This window comes from Gymnogyps californianus, chromosome 3 (genome assembly GCF_018139145.2).
Source record: "Gymnogyps californianus isolate 813 chromosome 3, ASM1813914v2, whole genome shotgun sequence".
Classification (NCBI taxonomy): domain Eukaryota; kingdom Metazoa; phylum Chordata; class Aves; order Accipitriformes; family Cathartidae; genus Gymnogyps; species Gymnogyps californianus.
In genome coordinates, this window is record NC_059473.1 from 8,876,852 (window position 1) to 8,898,839 (window position 21,988).

The window sequence follows — 21,988 nt, forward strand, 5'->3', positions numbered from 1 at the left end:
GGAAAAAAGGAGAATCTTACTCCGAAAGTTTTCACTTCTCTATTAAAGAGCCCATTTGCTCCTGTTTCTGACTAATGACAAACAAAAAGTATATTCATTACAGAGACTACTGCAACTGAAAGCCAAGTATGGTCTTAATTAAAATTCCAAAAATACTAAGAGAGTCATTAACAATCTAGCAGCGTAAGAAAGCTGAAGCCGGGCAAATGACAATCATGTAGACCTAAAAAAACCAGACACTGTAAAATGCTTGGTATTTATCTGCCACTGGCACAATCTCACCCTGCTGCAGTTTCTTCAGTCTTTCAAAATTTGCATGTGACACATTTCAATTAGATATCCAGTTGTCAGCAGCCACTTAATTACATTCGAAGAAATGGGCAGGTATATAAAATATATGCCATATTGTAAGACTGGAAGACATTAGATAGTTTCTGCTTCTGAAAGAGATACTCTTTTTTAAAAAAAAAAAAAAAAAAAAAAAAAACACCAAAACCTTCCTAATAAATCAGTTTGCCAATACATTCCTTCGGGAATTCAGTGGCAGCAACGTGAAATGCAAGATCATCAAATTATTAAAATATTGATGTAGTAACTCAGAGCTGAGCAACTAATGAGCTGTAAAGTTCACTTCTAAAAGCAGGACACTCATACATTAAACACGTCCACAGTATTTTCGCTGTTCATTATAAATATTAATTTAGAGTTGGAAGGTGAACTATGCAAAATAAAATTCAACTCTGATGGATTCTGATAACATTGCTTTTAAGGATCAAGTTTCTTTGGAATAATATACAGTAACTAAGGATGCAACTTTGCCAAGTTTGGTATTAAAATGCATTTTAGCATCATGGTGAATCCCAAATTAGGTCAATGACAGCTGAGCAGAAGCAGACAGATGATTTTCAATTTACCATACAAACTGAACTCCTACTCACGTTGCAAAACTAATCCAAAATTACCATAATTAAGACTATTTTAAATAAAGGTAAAAATCTGGGAAGCCATCGATCATTCACATACGTAACCCTGATAATGAAATTCCTTCAAAGAAAGCAAACACCAAATCTTTACTACAGCACACGATATGTGTTTCATCCATCACAATGTGCTCTTCCCCTCTGATAAACAAGGACACAGTAGTTTGTAGAAATGCTGACAAGTAGGAGAAACCAACTGCCCATTAGCTAGGTTTCTTCTGCCCACAAACTTGCCATTTTCTTGTGGTGCCCTAAGTCTCAAAGCAGGAGTGGACACAACAGCCTGTACTATGTAAAATAGAGAAGACAACATCAGTGCTGCAAGGGTTTCCAAAACAGATACTTAAGTGACAATACCTATCTAAAAGCAGTAGATGACATGATCAAACGCTTATCTCGCTTCTCCTGAACTTTTGTGTGCTTTGTACTTAGCAAAGATACGCATACTTGAACCTCACTGATAATTTATTGAACTTTGTTGTGAAGCGGAGGCTCAATAAAGGCTGGAAGAAAATACAACTAAAGCTATAGATCTATTGTTTCAGAAAGTAACATGACTAAACATTTCTTTCAAGTATATTAGAAGCCAAAACACGTTACTATGTTTCTCCAAAGAGTATCACATTTTAGGGAAAGTTATATTGGCAAACTTGTAAGACTTGGTATTTGCCCTGACTTACAAAAATTGTTGAGAAGGGAACAAATAACTTAATAAAATATACTATAATGCGTTTCATATGTGGAAATTAGAAATTTATTCATCTGCATAGTTAAACCAATATTCCCGTTAATGTACTATATGTGAATCTCAATAAGTTTACCTAAGACACTGACATATGGCAACACAGAAGTGTCAATAAGAAACAAACTGGCACATTAAACTAGAGAATGTATTGACCTTGCAAGCGTGGCCGCAAACAGAGGGAAGAAGGTAAAAAAAAAAAAAAAAAAAAGGCAGCAAAAGAAAACCGCCTATAAGATACCTATAAAGTGAGTGGTGTAGAGAATGGAAAATATAGATAAAATCCACAGGAAAAACATGAACTATTAACTACAACAAAAACAACTTCAGCTGGGAAGACTCCAAGATGAAGAAAACTATGTACCTTTGCTCTAGGCTGGGATTTTTTCTCAGTTGTATGCTCTGGGATGCTGGACTTTATTTTGACCTAGTAATACCACTCCTATGTTCTCAGGGTTCTTCAAAACAAACAAACAAAAAACAAAAAACCCCCCACTCCCTCCTGTAACACTGAAAAAGTCTGAATTTGTACTGTGAATCACAAATGCTTGATTGAAAAAGGTGACATTAATATGCTGCAGCACATGGGACATTTTAATAGTGGTTTTAAGAACATCGGATTCCTCCTGTATCTGATTACTACATACAAGAAAGAAGTTGATCTCCCTCTGACATAACTGTAAAAGCCAAATTCAATTGGTCCTCAATGTACTGTCAGGACCGATAACGGACTCTGAAAAAGACTACTCAAACACATTTTCCTAAATGGGGAAGATCATTCTGCAGAGGGATTCAGGTGGCCCTTTTCTATTTCAACTGGATGACTGTCTAGCTGTTTTTTCAAGAGTTAGATGCAATTAGGATATTACTGTTGACAGACGATAACTCTAACATCCAAGAGGAAATGGCAATTCATTCAAACCAAAAATATGATACTGATGTTCATTCACAAGTAATATTTTTAAAGGCATTTGTGGAAAGACACCATTTCAATTTTCCATTCAAAACTAATTTTTACCTTTAAAAATTTTCTGAAAAATCAGAAAAGATGACCTAATTTTCTTTTTCTTTTCTCTCTTTTTTTTTTAAAAAAAGCCCTTTTCCTTAGATATTTGGTGCGTGGTAGTTTCAATTTCTGGTTTTCATACTGTTTTGGAATGGGAATGATCTTAAGACCCAGAATCTCCACAAAACACTGATCTACATATTTTACTCTTTAAAACTCAAGGTTGTTCCATGTTCAATTAGTTTTTAGCTTAAAGAATATGTCAATGAAGACCAAGAAAGCATTTGTAAACTATTGCATTTCTCTCTTTCTTGAACATATTAATGTTTTTTAATGTATTGCTCATGAATATATGGCCCAGGATTCTTTACTTGTGCCAACTCTCAAATCAGGATCACTTCCATTGCTTGAATGATATATTTCTTCTAATATCCAAAGGCACAAGTAGAAAGGAAGCAAAATATTAATAAGTAAAAGTTAGATGTGGAAACCAAGAACTGTAATTCTACAAACGCTCACTCCAATGAACTAAAGCTCTGTCAGGCACAGCTCCTCATATCCTGAATGCCCAGAGTCTCTGAGGTGGTCAGAAAGATCAATTTTCCATTTTGCAGAAACCTGGAAGCCACTATTACAAAGGGTATCTGTGGAACAACACTGCTCTTTTAAATGAGGAGCTGTCAGGATGACATGATCTGACTGCAAGTATCTTGCAATGAACAAAACAGCAACCTCCAGGGAACGATGCCAGTCAGTAGTAAAGGGAATTAATGGCTAGAGGCAACAGACAGAGTCACAGTTTCACTGCAACATCCATCCTGTATCCAGCAGCCTTGGAGCTTTAAACTGCTGAAGGGCTTGCCAATCTTACTGGAAGCATATGGCCGAGACGAATAGTAGAACAGTTTGGGCTGGAAGGGACCTTTAAAGGTCATCTCGTCCAAAACCCCTTGCGATGAGCAGGGACATCTTCAACTAGATCAGGTTGCTCACAGACCTGTCCGACCTGACCTTGAATGTTTCCAGGGATGGGGCATCTACCACCTCTCTGGGCAACCTGTGCCAGTGTTTCACCACCCTCATTGTAAAAAATTTCTTCCTTCTATCTAGTCTAAATCTACCCTCTTCTAGTTTAAAACCATCACCCCTTGTCCTATTGCAACAGGCCCTGCTAAAAAGTTTGTCCCCATCTTTCTTATAAGCCCCTTTTAGGTATTGAAAGGCTGCAATAAGGTTTCCCCGGAGCCTCCTCTTCTCCAGGCTGAATAACCCCAACTCTCTCAGCCTTTCCTCATAGGAACACCTCATAGGAGAGGTGTTCCATCCCTCTGATCGTTTTCCCTTTGATCCCTCCTCCGGACCCGCTCCAACAGGTCCATGTCTTTCCTGTGCTAAGGGCTCCAGAGCCGGACGCAGTACTCCAGGTGCAGGTCTCATCAGAGCGGAGCAGAGGGGCAGAATCACCTCCCTCGACCTGCTGGCCACGCTTCTTTTGACGCAGCCCAGGATACGGTCGGCCTTCTGGGCTGCGAGCGCACGTTGCCGCCTCACGTCCGGCTTTTCATCCACCAGTACCCCCAGGCCCTTCTCGGCAGGGCTGCTCTCGATCCCTTCATGCCCCAGCCTGTATTGATACCGGGGCTTGCCCTGACCCAGGTGCAGGACCCTGCAGCACTTGGCCTTGTTGAACCTCATGAGGTTCACAGGGGCCCGCTTCTCAAGCTTGTCCAGGTCCCTCTGGATGGCATCCTGTCCCTCAGGCATGTCAACCGCACCACTCAGCCTGGTGTCGTCTGCAAATTTGCTGAGGGTGCACTGGATCCCACTGTCTATGTCATTGATGAAGATATGAAACAGTACTCATCCCAACATGGACCCCTGAGGGACACCACTTGTCACCGATCTCCATCTGGACATTGAGCCATTGACCGCTACCCTCTGGATGCGACCATCCAACCACTTCCTCATCCACTGAACAGTCCACCCATCAAATCCATCTCTCTCCAATTTAGAGAGAAGGATGTTGTGGGGGACCGTGTCAAAGTCCTTACAGAAGTCCAGATAGATGACGTCCATAGCTCTTCCCTTGTCCACTGATGTAGTCACACCATCACAGAAGGCCACTAGGTTGGTCAGGCAGGACTTGCCCTTGGTGAAGCCATGCAGGCTGTCTCAAATCACCTCCCTTTTTAAGCAAACACCTTTCAAAAACCTTATTTTCAAGTCTCTGCCTCCGCCCTTTTCTGCAAAAGAAGTTTTACCATAACTTACCTCTGGGTACTTCAGTTTTAAAGTTCTATGCATTTCTCGAAAACGACTGTACCGCCTGAATACTGTCCATGTGTCATCCAGGACTGTTATCTATATCAGACAATATAAAAAGAAGAAACAGAAGTAAAACCACACAACGCACAACACTAAAAACCATGCAGTATACAAGGTTATCAAATTAAAACGGGCAATTCTTAGTTCCCTTAAATCTGCAAGCTTTTATAGGCTTACTTAATTTTTCTTTCATTACAGTGACAGAACTGTATTTAATAAGGAGCACTGATTGCAAAGCAAAAAAACTGAACACGTTTATTCCTTATTCCGGAGTGGTTTGACAAGGCTGTAAACACATTAAAATATCCCCAATCCCCAGTCATTCCTTGGTGCAGCTCTGCAGCTCTCAGCATTACAATCAGTGGGTGTTCCATTAACGAACGAGTAACATCCAGCACAAGTGTAGCGTAGCCTCTCTATACATTCATAGAAATGTATATTCTCATATACTCACACACATATACATAGATATACACAATTAATAAATACACGTTCCTCGGACACAGAGAGTTCATTACCACGTAAAAAGGGATTCCTATTTGTAGGGTAAAAAAATTACATATGCCAGCTTTCAGTAGAAGATACTCCTTTAAAATACTCCTGGTCTGTGTCATCAATATGTTGATGAACATCCCGTTTATACAGGAAGTTTCATTAAAATCAACAGAATTACTCCTGTGAATAAAGCGCATAGCAACAGGAGCTAAGAGGGAGGGTAAGCCAACCTTACCATCAGTTATTCACAAAATCCTCACTGGAACTGAGAAACCAACAAAAATTTCAGGGAAAGAAAATTTTTCACTGTCTGAAATTAGGTGAAATGAAAGACATTTGTAAGTGGGTCATAAAAGTGCTGAGACTGGAGCCTTTGATTTTACAACCAAGTCTTTCTGTAGCTCTGGTGATCCAAGGCTACCAAGAAGCAATGCTGCAGGGAGAGGTGGGCATTCTTCTACATCGACTACTACAGCTGGAGAAAGCCATCTGGCATTGCCTAAACCTGAAAAGACTGTTGCTTTTTTAATCTAACAGGCCTAATACATGATATTACCTCCGCCTAGCTATGATTTTATGCACGAAGATCAAAAATAAGCATTTTCATAGAACACACTTCACAAAGACAGGGACTTTTTAATCTTAAAGTGACTCCTAAAATTAACAAGGAGTTCCCTCACTATTGAGCGTATCAGAAAGTTACGGAGGCAAAGAAAGTTGCAATGGAGCAGGATAACAGAGTAGGAGAAAAAGAAACCAGAGCAATAAAGTCAGGGGAAGTCAGCATCCAAGCACCATTGTTGACAACTGCTACCTCACGCTCGCAACAAACTCATCTCTGGCCCACCCTTCCCCATCCCGGCTGCCTTTGCTGCTGTATACAGAACAGGAAAACTGGGGGAAGTGTTTTGGAAACCAAAAATTACTGTGTGTCTTATGACATCAGGAACCCGGTTTTGGGTTTGGTTTTTTTTTTTTTCCTATTTTTACCTCTATTTTTAACTAAAATATGTAAGTAAAAAAACCCCTAGCCTTCTCAAAACTTTTCACAAACCTTAAAACATAGGTTCTTCTAGCACATCTCCACAATGCAAATTCATTTTTTCTGATAAAATTCATCTGTCATGTCACCAATAAGCTTGACTACTACTATTAGGACGCCTGCATGATGGACTATATTCTCTCAATACATTGTTAACAGTGGCTCAAACTTTATAAATCAGGTGAATGGATTTAACATGCATAGGCAGGTTTAACTAAAAAAGTAACTATTCAGGAATATGCATGTTACACTGATCTCAATTAACCAATTAACCATTTTGTTCTGAATAATTACTTTAAAGTAAAGGGCTTTGTGATTTCAATGTTCAAGTAACCTTTAGAGTGTAGCGGGTAATCATAAAATAAAGATGTTACTCATTCCTGCTTTCTTTTTGCTTTAATTCTGTATTTTAATATTTCTGAGTCGTGAAATTTTGCTGTGATAATTTCATTTGTACACGATCTTTATTCAGAAGTGACCTCTTTTTTCCCCTAAGATTTTCACAGAAGCATGCCTTTAGGGGAGCAACCCAGCACAAAGCATCCAGGACTCTTCCAGCTACACAGCCTGGGGAAGAGCGTGTATGTCAGCTTGCCAGTGATGTTGATGGCTGTGCATCTGACAGCTGTCCAGGTGATAGGGTGGTACCAAACTTACCCAAATCAAATTGCCCACAGCCAATTATTTATTAGCTTTCTTCTACAAAGTTTAACAAACAACTTGTTAGAGACGGACAGGAAGAAAAACAGCAAAGCCATATATCTGTGCTGCCTAAAAACTGAAGCATTTTCTCTAGAGTGTTCTCCGGTGGCTTGGCTTGACCTGACTTGCTCCCTGTCATCCTCTTCGTTTACTTTCCTAATTCTTGTAATGAAACTAGCAGGTAATGCATTGCAAAATGTTATTGTTGTTACTGCTGGTGTTATTGGAAAATTAATTTCAAAGCTAAACAAAATCTTAATCGGTCCCCAAAGCTCAACAATAACGTCATTAGGACAGACAGGATCAAAATCCACTCATATAAAGAGGAGCATTACAGTGCACCTAGCACAGCAATAGCATTTCTACAACAGGGCCTTTTACTCCTACAGCTGATCTAACCAGTTTGGGCTGGGATTCTTTTCCCCTATTTAAAAAAAGCTGTATGACAGACTATATACAGTCTGTAAGTATGGGACGGGGACATTTGCAGATCTTTTGAACAAAACACACGAAAAAGCCAGTTTTGAAAGAATATCAAACAGGATAAATAACATGAGAGAACTCAGAACAACAAGGGAAAGCTGAATAAAAACGAGAAGGCTTATCTACAACTTCTCCTCTTGTCAGAGGATCCCCTGTAGGGCTGTGCCCGATTCCAGGCTTTGCTTCCATCGCTTGCTCTCAGGAGACCCTGCGTGCCTTGATGTGAGCTGGAGTTCCCCCTTCCCTGCTGCCTCACTGCTCCTTCTGCCCTCCATCGGTACTGTCTGCAACCACAGGCACTGCCTGTAACAGATGCCAACAGTCTCATCGATGCAAAAGCTCTTCCCACATGCTGTTTCTAGCACAGCCTTGTCTGAATATTCTGCGTATCACAACAACATGAAAGGAAGGGGAGAATACAAGAATAGTTTTCTGGTATTCTAATTCAGCTCTAACGTAAGTATGTTTAGACCTGATTAAGTTACTACTGTTTCATCATGTCTTTAAAGACAACATATAAAACCGTCGCTCAAATGGAAGGTTTTTTTGGAAACGCATCTATTCATACTAAATACTTAATAGCAGACCAGCACAAACAGCTCCGTGACATCTCTTGCTGCAAAAGGAGAAGGTGCTATCTTAACTCTAACGGAGTATGGTTTTGTTTCTATTTTGAACTCTCTCCAACAGGTTCTCATGGGAGCCACTCAACATCTTAAAGTAGGATCTGTATCCAGTGGAAGAACCTGAGCGGACAGACCATCTTGCTGGCCCATTGCCAAATGTTACATATGTCCAGATGGACAAGATGCTGAACCTGCACTAAAAGAAAATCTTTTTGGATGGTATGTTAGTGTTGAAAGACTTATGAACTGACCGTGATGCTGCCAAGAAAAGTGGAACTCACTCTCTTTTGGCATATAAAGGAAATAACCTTTGCTATTGCATGTCACCAAAATAAATTTATATTTATATATTTGTTTGTACACAGAAATTTGTTACATTTGTTCCTCTATACAGCAATATGCCAGGACTTAACTACAAATACTATGACTAGAAACATCTGCTGAAGAAAATATTTCTGAGATACCTAGGATTCAAAGGTTTACAATTCAACCCAATTATCCCTTGTCCCTTTGTGAGATTTCAAAGTGCCGTTATGCGCAAATAGGTCAGCTACCCATTTTCCCAAGAGCAAGAGGAACTTTGGTGAAGAAAGCTTATTTGGGAGTTGGCAAAGGAAATGAGATTAACAACACCCCAGCCACTCCCCAAGACTGACACATGTTCTGGTATCAGATCACCTGAAAATAAACTTCAACAAAGTAAAGTAAGGCTGAAATAAGGAATTATTTCAACAGCTGACATTGTATCCTGACCATCAAGAAGGGATGAAATAAACAGGTACACGTTCTCTCCTCCCTGCCCTGTCTTCCTACTTTCCTGATTTTTAAGGCAAAAAAAAAAAAAAAAAAAAAAAAAATCACTATACCATGTATCTTGATTTCCCATAGAATAAAAGTAACAGCAGCTGAAGATTAACACAGATCAAATTAGAGCTGGGAGCTCTGCAGGGGAAAGGTTTAAAATAGAAAAGTTTGTGGAAGGTCTGTGGATTGTAGCTTGGAGCCAAACCCTGACCACAGCAAAAGCAGCCCACTGTGACATAGAGACCTGGAGGCAAAGGAAAAAGCATAAACAGTTGATGGGTTTGTGTAAGGGAATGACTGTAAGAAACATCCCAAAGACAGCCAAACTAAGGTCCATAGGAGCTTCAATAAAAATATTTAGTGCTCCAAGGAAGTTGACAGCAACGGAATACAATTATTAAAGTGATAGGCCATTCCCTACCCCATATGTCATCCATTTCTTTGCTTTGAACTTCATCAAAGCAGCTATTTAAGCAGCAGTTTGTTTCAGAGGCAGCCTAGAAATGGCACAGGAGACAGAGAAAAGATGGTACTGGCAAGTATGACAGAAGAGAACAGCCATTCCATATACACCACTCTTAGCCAGAGCATTCGCTCATTCCATGCCATTACTGAGGTCAGGTTGCAAGCCTTGCTTCTCACAGAAACAAAATACAAGCAACAGAACTGCTGGAGCCCAGTTTCATATGCATTTGTATCTCTCCTTGATATATCCTCCTGTTCTTTCCTGGTTACGAATCCCACTCCTTTCCAACATTTTTCTTCTATTACATTTCCTTCCAGGTAAGTCCAAGTCTTCCTGCACATACTCTTTAGCTGTCCCTTCATCCTAAGATCTTGCAGCTGCTTACATGGCTTTTAGAGATGAAGGGAGAATACTTGGAAAAGAAATCCACCAACTTACTAAAAAGAGAAAATACCTTTTTACTGTATTTACCTTCACTAACCATTACCCAGTTTAGTAAATCCTGTGTGCTGAAAACAGCTGGCAGCTAGAACAGTCCTTGGGGAAGTTTTGTATGCGCTTACTCTTCTCCCAGCGTCTCTACGGCTCTGGGCTTTCACTGGCTCCAGGAAAGTCAAAGTTCAAAAGGCAAAAGGAAGTGTTCCTCCACAAATTGTGCCATATGTTTCGAGGTGAAAATGTAATTAGTTCAAACAGAGCTAAGACTGCCCATCTTAATAAAAGCCTTTGTAAAAGAGAATGTGAGCATAGTTCAAAAATGGTTCTGCACACCGTGAGGGCAGGTCACTCCTCCAACTTACACCAGCTAACGAAGCATCTGGCAGTACATTCGGTGAAGAAGGCTGCCAATTCTGTCTTTGATGCCATGTATATCAGTTATGCTACATGTCCACATGCACTGAGAGCACATTTCCAATTAGACTTCACATCTTGCTTTGAAAAAACACTGGCTTAGTACCAGAGGAAACATAATGTATATTTCTGCATTTTTTCCAGCATTTCTGCACAGAAGATCAACTGAGGAAGCCACTAGAAAAAACAGGGTGGAAAGAATCAGAACAAAGAGAGCCTGAAACGAATCAAGCCTTTGTTGTGGATATGTGCAAAATACTTTAATTATGCTTTCATTACTACAGGTAAATATTTCAAGTCTAATCATTTTCTATACCTGACACTTGCGTCTCAATAAAGGGCTTTCCTATAACCAATATGCATTTAATCCTCATCTCTGCAGCACTTTCAACTGAATTATTTGACTTTGGATCTGGAACTGTTCACCCCAAGTGTCTGACCACCAACCTCCTGTGTACAATCAATCCACTTGGAAAATACTTATCTTTATAGTGTCCCGTATTGTGCATGCCTTCTCACAACCTCTCTTATTTAACAGTACTGAGGCCGCTTAGACAACAGAAAGAGAACCAAAAATTGCACTTAGTGGAACAAAAGCTACATTTCATTGGTGTTAGTAAGGTGATTTCTGGAATCTGCAGATCCTCAGGTGCATTTCCAGCTGCCGTTTCCATCTTCGCTAACTGTGACGCTGTCACAGTGAACGCCGACGGTTGGACAGAGCAAACTAGGAACTATTTGGTTTTAAACAAAAGGCATTGTTCTATTATTATTGTTACTATGATGCTACTGTTGTACAAATGCAAGCAACATGTGTACAGAGACTCCAAACATTAAGGAGAAGCAACTGAAAAGCACTTACCTTTATTTCAAACTCATAGTGTTCATCCTTTCCCTGCCCACACAGGACGTAGCGTGGAATACTAATTTTAATTGGGTCCTTTAGATCGTCTGGATTTGCTCCCAGTGAACGACAGACCATCCGCTTTCATGTGCATACCAAATAGGGAGAACAAAGGAAAACCAAAATCACTACATAAGGAAAAAAAGAGAAGAACTTCACTAAAAATGAGAAAGTGTTCTTGGCCAGAAGAGCAGGGAAAGAGAGCATGGAGGAGGCAGAAATTACTTCTAAAATGAAGGAATTACTTGAAACCAAAGTGGATCTCCTTTTATAAGCAAGCGCTAGCATTTTGTTATGCATGAAAAAATTAAGGTGAAGTGTCTTCAAAAATTTTGCTTTTTCTTTGAAAAGGCATTTTCAGCTTGGATATCAAAAACAAGGGAAAGCAGAAGACTTTGTATTAACCCTTTTAAAAAAAAAAATAAATATATTAATCAAGCCATCACAGCCGTATTTTTTGTATGTCTTTATATAACAAACCTGTTTACAATATCATGCAAAGCTGCAGGGGATCTAGGCAATTCAGAAAGCTCTTAGACTTTAAAAATCCAAACTCGTTTTATAATTAAGGTAAAAATAACATAGCAGTCCACTGTCAGAACAGTTTCCTACTATTTTCTTTATATCATATTTAAATGATAAATTAGAAGTTAAATCAATTAACAGAAAACTCAACTGTGATAAATTTGCATGGTCTGGACAAAACGATCTAAAAAGGTATTTGTAATGAGGGCACATTCCCCTGACTAACAGCCAGATGGAATCTGTAACTCTGAAGTTACATCAAAAATAAAATATTTTTGCAACTGAAAAGATTAATGCTTTGCAGTGACTGTGTCCAAAAGTAGCCTAAGCATTTACAGTGAATAAGTATGGAAACTGCCTTTTAGGAAGTCCTCCACTTTCTCAATTGAATGTATTTGATCTGAAAACCTTAATGAACTTGTACTTAAAAAATAACAGCACCGTGACAAATATAAGTTAACACTAACAAAAAAGATTGAAAAACTATCACTTTAAAGTTACAACCATGTTATATATTCAGTGATGCTATCCATCACTTGATCTGTAACTGTATTCTCAACATTCATTTTCAATCCTTTAGCAACTACCACGAGACACGTTGCTTGGTCAAAATTCTTCAATCTTGACCAACATATCTCCAAACATGAACACGGCTCACACTTCTGCTCACTGACACTTGGCTTCTTTGTAGCAGCTCCTGATGACTTCCAGTACATGTGATACTGTGTAGCAGCTGGAGGGAAGTTTGAAACTCATTCATAAACACCTCTCTAAATGCTGCCTGTTACAGAGAGCTTTTCGGCAGCCTCACCTGGCTCTCCAGAAGGGGAGGCTGTTATTTCATTACCAGTCCATTATAAATGCCAATGTCATTTCCCTTAACATTAGCATTAAGAGTAGTGAAAAAGAAAATACAAAGAAAGTGAATTTTAGTTCCAATTAACTGACTTTATCTAGAAGGTGTTTTCCGCAAACTTTCTTTTTTTTGTGAAAATATAAAAAAGTTTGTGTTTGAATGGAAAAATATTTTTAGTGATCTTTGTTTACACAACAAATATTTTCTCCTCTCCATTTTGCCCTTCTTTCTCTTCTCCCCACGTTACTAGCTTTTCAACTAAAACTCATTTCTGGAGCGCAGAAAATGTAAGCAATTCTTTCCTTAGGGGAAAGACGAGTTCATTGCCTTGACAACAATATCATCTGTTTTAAAACAACAATAAAACCATGAAGTTATTCTTACAGCCACATCTGTCAACACGTAATTTATTGGTAGTTATTTCCAGAGAACTATTACAAATAGCTAATAGTCAGAGAGGAAAATAATCTCAAATGCAAAGTGTTGTGAAAAACGCGCCCTAATACATTAAATAATGTTTTGATACTCATAAACATCGATCATTATGTTATGTTTAATTTACAGTAGAATAAAAGATATTGCTGTGAAGTAATTTTTTCATAAAAGTGCAGAATATTCAACGAGTTAGATTTGGAAACAAACACAAGAGGAAAATCATGTTATTGGGAACATGAGATGCACAAACATTTAACTTTGGGGTATAATCTGAAAAGGAATGAGTTGCAGAAATTGTTGTCCTTTAACAGCCTTGATTAAGACAGTCCTCCCACATAGTGCCACTCAATGTTAACTTTCGGCAAGGCTCAGAAGAAGTGCCTTGGTGATGTCAATGAGGGAGCCACTCTTGAACTGGACTGACACAAGGTTACGCTCCAACTCATAACTACTCTGTCTACTCCATATTCTGTGAGATATTTGTGTATACTTTTTTCATTAAAAACAAAAACCATACCTCAAAATAACGTGACACATTTTGCTCATCTTTGGACTTCCTTAAGGTAGGAGAAAGTTTTGTTATGATTAAAAAACATAATTCTCCAAACCAGTGTTCATCCTTCCAGACGTAACTTCCTCATCCAATGCAACTTACTACTTTTTAAATCCTACGTGAGTTACGTTATCATGTCTTAACATATGGTAAGAACAAATGGGAAATGGTCTTATACTAGTAGAGAGACTGAAGTCTAACTCTGTCTAGTGGAAGATTGCACCTCTACTGGCAATATGCTTACAGAATTTAGAATTTCAGATTAGATACCACTGGTTTTTCTGCCAAGGACCATCTTCCTCAAACAAGGCAGATGGCACATTCAAGCAACAGGATTCAAAAGGTATTCAGCTCCCTTTACAAGGGAAGAAACAAAAGATGGGAGACAACAGCTTATTTATTATTTGAACATCTGACAGGGGTAACAGGCAAAGAATAACCTTGTACTAAGCTAAAGGCAAGCCTCAACTACTGGAAACCCTTTACTAATGTTCAATAGTTCCATTATTTCTTGGAATTTAATATTAAAGAGACTATAAGAGATGCAATCTCACAGCATCAACAACCCCATTAGTAAGCAAGCCGAAAAAGAGGAAAGTTAGGCCAGGCACATTACCTGGAGAGAACTCTAGAGTTAAACTTACTCCATCCGTCAGGCAGTATCCCCAGTTGCTAACTATCCATTTAACAGCATGACAAACATGTACACAGATGATAAACCCCAAAACGTTTGTCTTACCGCAGGTATAGTAGCATGACCAAAGGTCAAAATGCTATTTAAAGCACAATCAATGTCTGTTTACACCCTTTAACCAGGTTCATTTTCACATCACATTTTCCTTAAACACTCACATCAAAGGAACATAGAGACTTATTCTATTGCAGGGGAGTACAAGTTAACTACTTGGACAAAATAAATAGAAATGACTTAACGCCATGCTTTGCTTGCCTGCAAGAAAAGGAAGGAAGGGGGAATCTAAAAAGAGTATTGGATGTTATCTGCATTTTTCTTGTTCTGTTTCACTGCTTCCACGTAGCCTACACTCTCTTGGCTCTAGGCAAAGGGGGCAAACCCAGGGAAAAAGAGACATAGCAAATCCATCAATTCCTGGTAACTCAGCCAACACGCTTCGAATAAGGCAAACACAACTCCTTTTGCACTTGTGACAAACTTTAATGCAAGAGTGCAACAATCCTTAATGCAAAACTCCGAAGCAGAAGAGAATTGTCCATGCTATTCTTCCCACAATTGTAAGTATAAAAGCTATAAACATCCTTAGCACTAAGAGCATACAGTGAATGTACCATAGGAACCTAAATGCACCTTACAGTTCAGACAAAAAAAATATTGCTGATGTTTTGAAATATTGAGATCAAGGGCATGAAACAGATGAGAAGCAGGAGAAACAAAGATACTTAGAAAGATTAAGGAAAAGGCAATCCAGGAGGAATGGAGAAGGCATTAATGAAGACAGATAGGAGATGGAGGGAGCCAGAAACAACAGCCAAAATGGAAATCAGAAGACACAGTTGTAATTATAGTTTTGATCCACCTACTACATAAAAGATAGAAACATTTAATTTCCTCACTTTCCCAAGGAAATTTATGTACAGCAGTATTGCCTTACAGGCTCAAAGGACTCTTCTGCCTATTGATTAAAAAAAAAAAAAAAAAGGATTTTATCAATATTCATTAGCCTCTTATTTTGAATGTATCTAAACGTATTTGGATTTCAACACCTAGTCAGATGCATAATTAGCCAAATGGCTTCTTCACTTGAACCGAATGTTAATTTCCAGATTTCTGAAGGGATATGCAAACTGCTTTGAAAAATTGATGGGATGACTGTCAGTTGAGTATTTATTTCTTTTTCACAGTATTTCGAAAAACCAATTCCTGAATCAGATCCAAACTTGCTCCTTCTAGAAAACACAAGCTCAATTTTTGTGAAATTCTCTTTGTCTGGCAAAACTACACATCGGATATCATTCAAACTGTACAACTGAAGGCTGTCAAATTGCGATCGCTGGCACGAAGCATCCAAAAAGTTAGGTGCAGGATAAAAGACATTATTTTCCCTTAAGAGACCTATATGAGTAGTTGTAAGAACTAGAGATCTATACACAGTCTGCTTAGCACAGTCTGTTTTCACTGTGGTATATAGCAGTACATGAACGTCACCTAATGAAGGTTTAATACATCCCATATTTTCATGGAGTAAGTAAACCAGATCAGCTAAGACAGTTCTGAATTTACAGGACAATCGTACTCCATTTGAAAAAACTACATCATTTACTTCTGATGTCCAGTCAAGTGAAATCCGCATCAAATCATCTTTCAAGAGCTGGTGATTTAAATAAACAGCATCATCCATTGTAGAAATCAAAACGCTCATTATGTCATGGCAGATTCTTTGAGTGAAGTGTCTGTTATAGGTAAATATTGTGACTAAGCCATCTTCAGCAGAACACAGAAGACTAATACTCTGTCCAGCAAAGCCAACTTGAATCTCCTTTATCGTGACGAGGGGAACCTCAGGAAACATTGCCAAGGAACCGTGGCAGACGTCTTGCTTGACTGATGAAACAACAACATACAGAACGGAGCTGAACAAAAGCAAGCAAGCAGGTTCTGGATCAGGTTTTTTGCAATTGCCAACAGCGAGCCAATATATACCTTTCAATTCCTCCATTTTAATACAAATTTGAGGTAAGGCACAGGTCAAAAATTCCAGCACTTCTTCCAGAGAACAGACCTGAAGCTTCAAAAAGACATCAGGGAAATGCACAAATTTCTGTCTTAAGACAAGACTGCTTTCCAGCTCTTCATTTTCACAACAGCATGCAAATCCTTCAGAGGGCTTTCTCGCACAGGCATCGGAGATTCCTGTGCTTACATACATCGTGATAGCCTCTTGCACAGGGGATGATTCAGGCTGAATGACATTTTCAGTATGAGCTTTGGCGTCATCAGTAGAGAGGGACATGTCTTGATTCATATCTGACTTGAACAATCCTTTTACTTGCAAGTTTCTTATAAAGGGCAGATTTTTTATTAATGATACCGCTTGTGCACATCTCTCGCTCCTGTCACACAAACTTCCAAACTCCTTAATTTGTTTAGAAATGACCGTACTGTTGAGCAGCTGACTACTGGTATCTTTGTAAAGGCAGGAAAGCTTACTGAAAAGATATCCCAAACCATAAGTGTGTCCTGGTCTCACATCAAAACGAGAAGCTATTGACTTAAAAGAAATCAAATCAGAGGCTTTTTGTGTTGGAAGCTGAGAATTACTCGACTGGTCTTCAATTGTTGGGTGCACTGTCTTAAATGGGCTGTTTTCTTTACAAGTTATTATTTCAGAATGCACATTAGACGGAGAAAAGAGAAGGCACGATATGCTGTTAAAGCCAGCCTGCTCATTAGCACCCATTAAGGATCCTACAGGAGACAGCTGTTTCAAGTGGGAACAATCAGATTCAGTTCTTGAGCTGTCACAATCCAGAGAAGTAATTATTTTATCGTCAAAATGATTGAAATTTTCAACCTTACAGAGCGAATAAGCCACATTATTTAAGTCATGACTTTGTAAAGAAGTAGATAAAACATTCTGATAAGGAACATTCTTACTCTTTAAAGTATTAATATTTTTAGAGTTAATTAAACTACTTTCAATGTCACAACGACAAGCAAAGCTCTCCTGTTCTGAAATACTCCTTTCATTCTCAAATGCCTTGTCTGACGTAAAAGGGGAGGAGATTCTTCCAGAACGGGAAAATAAGTGCCACATCTCTGTACATTCCTTTTGTCTTTTATGGTCTCTTACTCCTGCGTTTTCTCCACACAACTCAGAAGCACAAATGCCATCTTTAGACATAAATGGAAAGCCATAACGTGGCTGCCACTGTTGACTTTTCTGTCAAAAATTTCAAAAGAAGAAAATAGAAACGTCTTTATAAAACCTTCCGATTTGAACATTTCTTAAATTGAGGATTGATTTTGATTAGGTTTGTACAATCATTCAAAATTGGTACAATCATTGCAGAATCTCTCAAAATTAGAGAGAGAAAATCCAACAGAAGTGATTTGAGGTCTGATTCAGGAATGGTTGATCTTCCCAGCCCACCACTGCTTTTTCTTTGTACAGTATCCATTTCACTTGGTTTATATTTGCTTTACGCGAAAACCACGGGAAAGTCAAAGGGCGACGCAGAAATTTATAAGCCCTTTAGTATTTTTCCACACACGCACAAAAAAGTAATCCTATACTATCTAAGATAGCACAAAAAGTCCAACACAGTTTAAAAATAACAGTGTAAAAGTCAAAAAAAGTCCAAGTTAGAAGCGTTGCAGCCCTCCTACTATTGAGGTCTAAATCCATAAAGGTATTTAGGATTTACTCACCAAGACAAGTAATTAACCATAGTTCAAGCAAAAGTTAGGCAACCAAATACAGTGGGAGAGGTCTAAGACTCAGTTTAAAAATACATGTATGAATCACAGAATCGTTTAGGTTGGAAAAGACCTTTAAGATCATCAAGTCTAACTGTTAACCTAACACTGCCAAGTCCGTCACTAGACCATGTCCTTAAGTGCCACATCTACGCATCTTTTAAATACTTCCAGGGATGGTGACTCAACCCACTTCCCTGGGCAGCCTGTTCCAGGGCTTGACAACCCTTCCGGTGAAGAAATTTTTCCCAATATCCAATCTAAACCTCCCCTGGCGCAACTTGAGGCCATTTCCTCCCTTCCTATCACTTGTTACCTGGGGAAAGAGACAGACACCCACCTCGCTACAACCTCCTTTCAAGGTAGTTGTAGAGACCGATAAGGTCTCCCCTGAGCTTCCCTTTCTCCAGACTAAACAACCCCAGTTCCCTCAGCCACTCCTCCTAAGACCTGTTCTCTAGACCCTTCATCAGTTTCGTTGCTCCTCTTTGGACACGCTCTAGCACCTCAATGTCTTTCTCGTAGTGAGGGGCCCAAAACTGAACACAGAATTCATGGCATCGGCAAATTTGCCCGATGCTAATTGCTAATATTATAGACACCCTTAGAGTAGTTCATTGTGAGTCAAAAATGTGAAGTGGTATTCTGAATTCAGACAATCTCTCCTCATTAAATGCTTTTACCCTCTGAAAATCAGGAAAGGGATACTGTTCCAAATTAAGAATCATGACAAAACAAGGAAGAAAGATCCACAATAACACCACACCTTTCCTTTTAAATAAGGAAAAAGCTATGCCCAATCTGAAAAAAAATCACTTTAATTCCAGCTGGCAAAACGCATTGCTATCTCTATTAGCCATTAATCTTTCTGTGAATTCAAAATTCTAATTATGCAGCTAAACATTAAGAAATTTAATTACAGGGCATGCCATAATTTAAGACAACCATTTCATTCTGACAAATTATGACCTACCTCATACTTCAGCTTGCGTTGAACAGTGCCATTATTAAGCCTCTCATTATCCTAAGAACAAAAAAGGTACAAGTAATTATTAAAAAGAGTGCCTTTCTTGTATAAGTTCATTTAAAAGTATTCATAGGAAGAGACGTTCTTTTTAATAGCCAAAAATAACTATTTTCTTATTGATATTTATTAAACCACTGGCTGAGAAGTCAATCCACCCAGTCTTTGGGTTAATTAGGTCACCAGTTTTTAAATGAGCATTTGTTTGCAAGTATAAACAATTACCATTCTTCTGGACAGAGTTTTACCAATGTATTTTACAGACATAAAATGAAGATTTTTATTTTATCTGCAAGCTTCCTATTGCCATCTACACACTCTTCCCTGAAAAAAATGTAATACAACACAAAACAGCCACTGGAAAAAAAAAAGACGATCAAAATCTAAAACTGATATCTCTGTTTTCCTGTTTCCTTTTTTGGTAAATTAAAATTAAATAAACATAGGAAAACATGAAAATTATTGAACAAAACTAAATCAGTGGTTACACACGGTGCATTGAAGGTCAGGATTTCTTACCCATGTCTCCTCACCTTTAAACTTTCTGTAGACCAGGACAGGCTAACATCGTTATCCTCAGCTTTATGATGAATATTCTGGAGCCTTCTCTGCACTTCTTGTTCAATAAAGGCATTTATCCTTCAAGATACAGAAGGGGGGGGGGGGGGGGGGGGGAAGTATATTCTTAGATAAAAATAAAGACAGGCAAGACATCAAGAAAGGGCTCTTTGAAATGAACCCTAAGTACCGCACAGCTCTTAACTGGCAGGCTTAACGTTAGACCAGTTTTATCCCTCCTTAAGGAACATGGACTTTTAAGCAAGTGTTCATTTAGCAGGCAAAGGTTAACAATTTGTTATCACAATTAGACAATTTAATGGACCACAGGTTAAGCCACTGCTATGCGTACAGCTCTACATACGAGTGGCAGTGAGGGTAAGAGCAATGAAGAAGAGATAGAAGGCTGGGGTTGCATCTTCAGTTACTTAACGGTTTGCTTTTATCACTTTTGCGATATCGGCAACTTGGGGTAACAAAACATTTGGTCTTCAAACAGAAGGAGTGTTCCAAGAGTCGATACTAACAACTGCATGTATAAGTGTAAAAATAACAGAGATGCAACAGATTTTAAGTGATACCAGGCAGCTGCCCTATTAAAAAAGGCTTAAGAAAACTTCATTTACTTTGTTGCTTTAAGTGTATATAAAGCAATACCATATAGACAAGTAACTGTAAACACAAAAACAATTTAAATACATTTTAGCCTACAGTTTCCCAACCCTCTATGCTAAAACACACTGCACAGGAGCAACACATTAGGCCGTTGTTTATTTAAAGTAAAATACAGAAAATTGATTTTATTTCCAGACTAGTCTTTAAGCGCAATTACAGTATTTAATTAAAATCCAACCCTGGCAGAACCATCTTTCAAAATATTTCTTTTCTAAAGCTATTATTTGCATTCCTACCAAAACATTGCAGAAATGCAGGTTACCTACCTATCATCAACTAGCGGAGCAGCAGGTGGCTGTGGCTTTGTTGGGCTGGTAGGGGAAGTGGTATGGGAGAGTCTCTCTTCTAACGTTCCATGATTTCCTTTCTGACCACCATCACCCTCGTATATTTTTTGCTTCAGCTGCTGAATTTCCTGGTCCAGGCTACAAAGAGATCTTAAAATGTAATTCGTTCTGGTTTAGAGTTGATTCTCATAATTCTTATGGGAAGCACCGTACTTACACTGGGATACATGTATGTAAGATTGTAGGTATGAATATTGATGAAGATATAAAAATCATAATGTTCTTCAAGCATATTTAGATAGGAAGATAAAGACAGCTCAAAACCACATTACAACAGCAGTATTAAGTTAAATAAAACAACTTCAATAACTTCCAATGCAAAAGGTATCTAACTCAGCACATTAAATATTAATTCAGAAGACTTAACCTATCTATTAGGATCACTTGAATAAACTTTCCTCACTACAGAACTCTATCAATGACCTCAGTTATTAGCTTCCAATGTGAAGTAAATGAATAAATGGGGGGGGAGAAATTAAAAACTCAAAATACAGCACTAATCCAAAAAAACAAAGGCAACCTAAAACAATGATGTGGCTAATAAAATCTTTAAATTGTGTACTATACATATAAATCTCATTTTCCAGTTATTCCTTTGGTCTGTATATATATTTTTGAAAATCTACTTAGAAAATAAAACATGTAGTATTTATTTTATATATACCTAATAAATCATCTTTTGAAATGGAAACCTCCTCGCTTTCTTTAACAAATAATTTCATACCAGCCAGATTTATGCACAGAAGAGAAAATGTAAAATTGGATACTGCATTTTTGACTGAAAATGCCTGAGGCATCTAGTATAAAATAAGAAGCACTTCTTGCAATATTTATCACTTAGTCAAATTAAACTATATTATAACAAAGTAATCTGCAGAAACACTTTTCACTTGTAATGTAGCTGAGATTAGATTAGTAACACAGTAATAATCTTCCCCGTTTCCATTACAATTTTTGTCTCTAAAGGTAATTGTTCTTCTAGAGGTTACTTGAAAATTAAAGAATAAAAGAAAAGAAGTTCCTGCAAAAGCAGGGGATACTATGCAAAGTTGGGATTCTACCACTTATCCTACAATTGCATACATCTAAATTGAAGTACAACGCTACAACTACTTTATTCCATCCTGGAGGTTAA

The 21,988-nt window shown here is 38.3% G+C and overlaps 1 protein-coding gene across 1 annotated transcript in view; it reads right to left on the bottom strand.

Annotated features, from left to right (window-relative positions):
- KIF16B (kinesin family member 16B) overlaps positions 1 to 21,988 on the bottom strand; it is a 146,972-nt gene that overhangs the window by 35,669 nt on the left and 89,315 nt on the right. The window contains exons 20-24 of the mRNA XM_050893407.1: positions 20,773 to 20,931; positions 19,807 to 19,912; positions 19,223 to 19,273; positions 11,386 to 11,508; positions 5,000 to 5,089 (exon numbers count right to left, since the gene is read on the bottom strand). Coding sequence (XP_050749364.1) covers positions 5,000 to 5,089; positions 11,386 to 11,508; positions 19,223 to 19,273; positions 19,807 to 19,912; positions 20,773 to 20,931 — 529 coding nt within the window. The remainder of the gene's footprint in view (positions 1 to 4,999; positions 5,090 to 11,385; positions 11,509 to 19,222; positions 19,274 to 19,806; positions 19,913 to 20,772; positions 20,932 to 21,988) is intronic.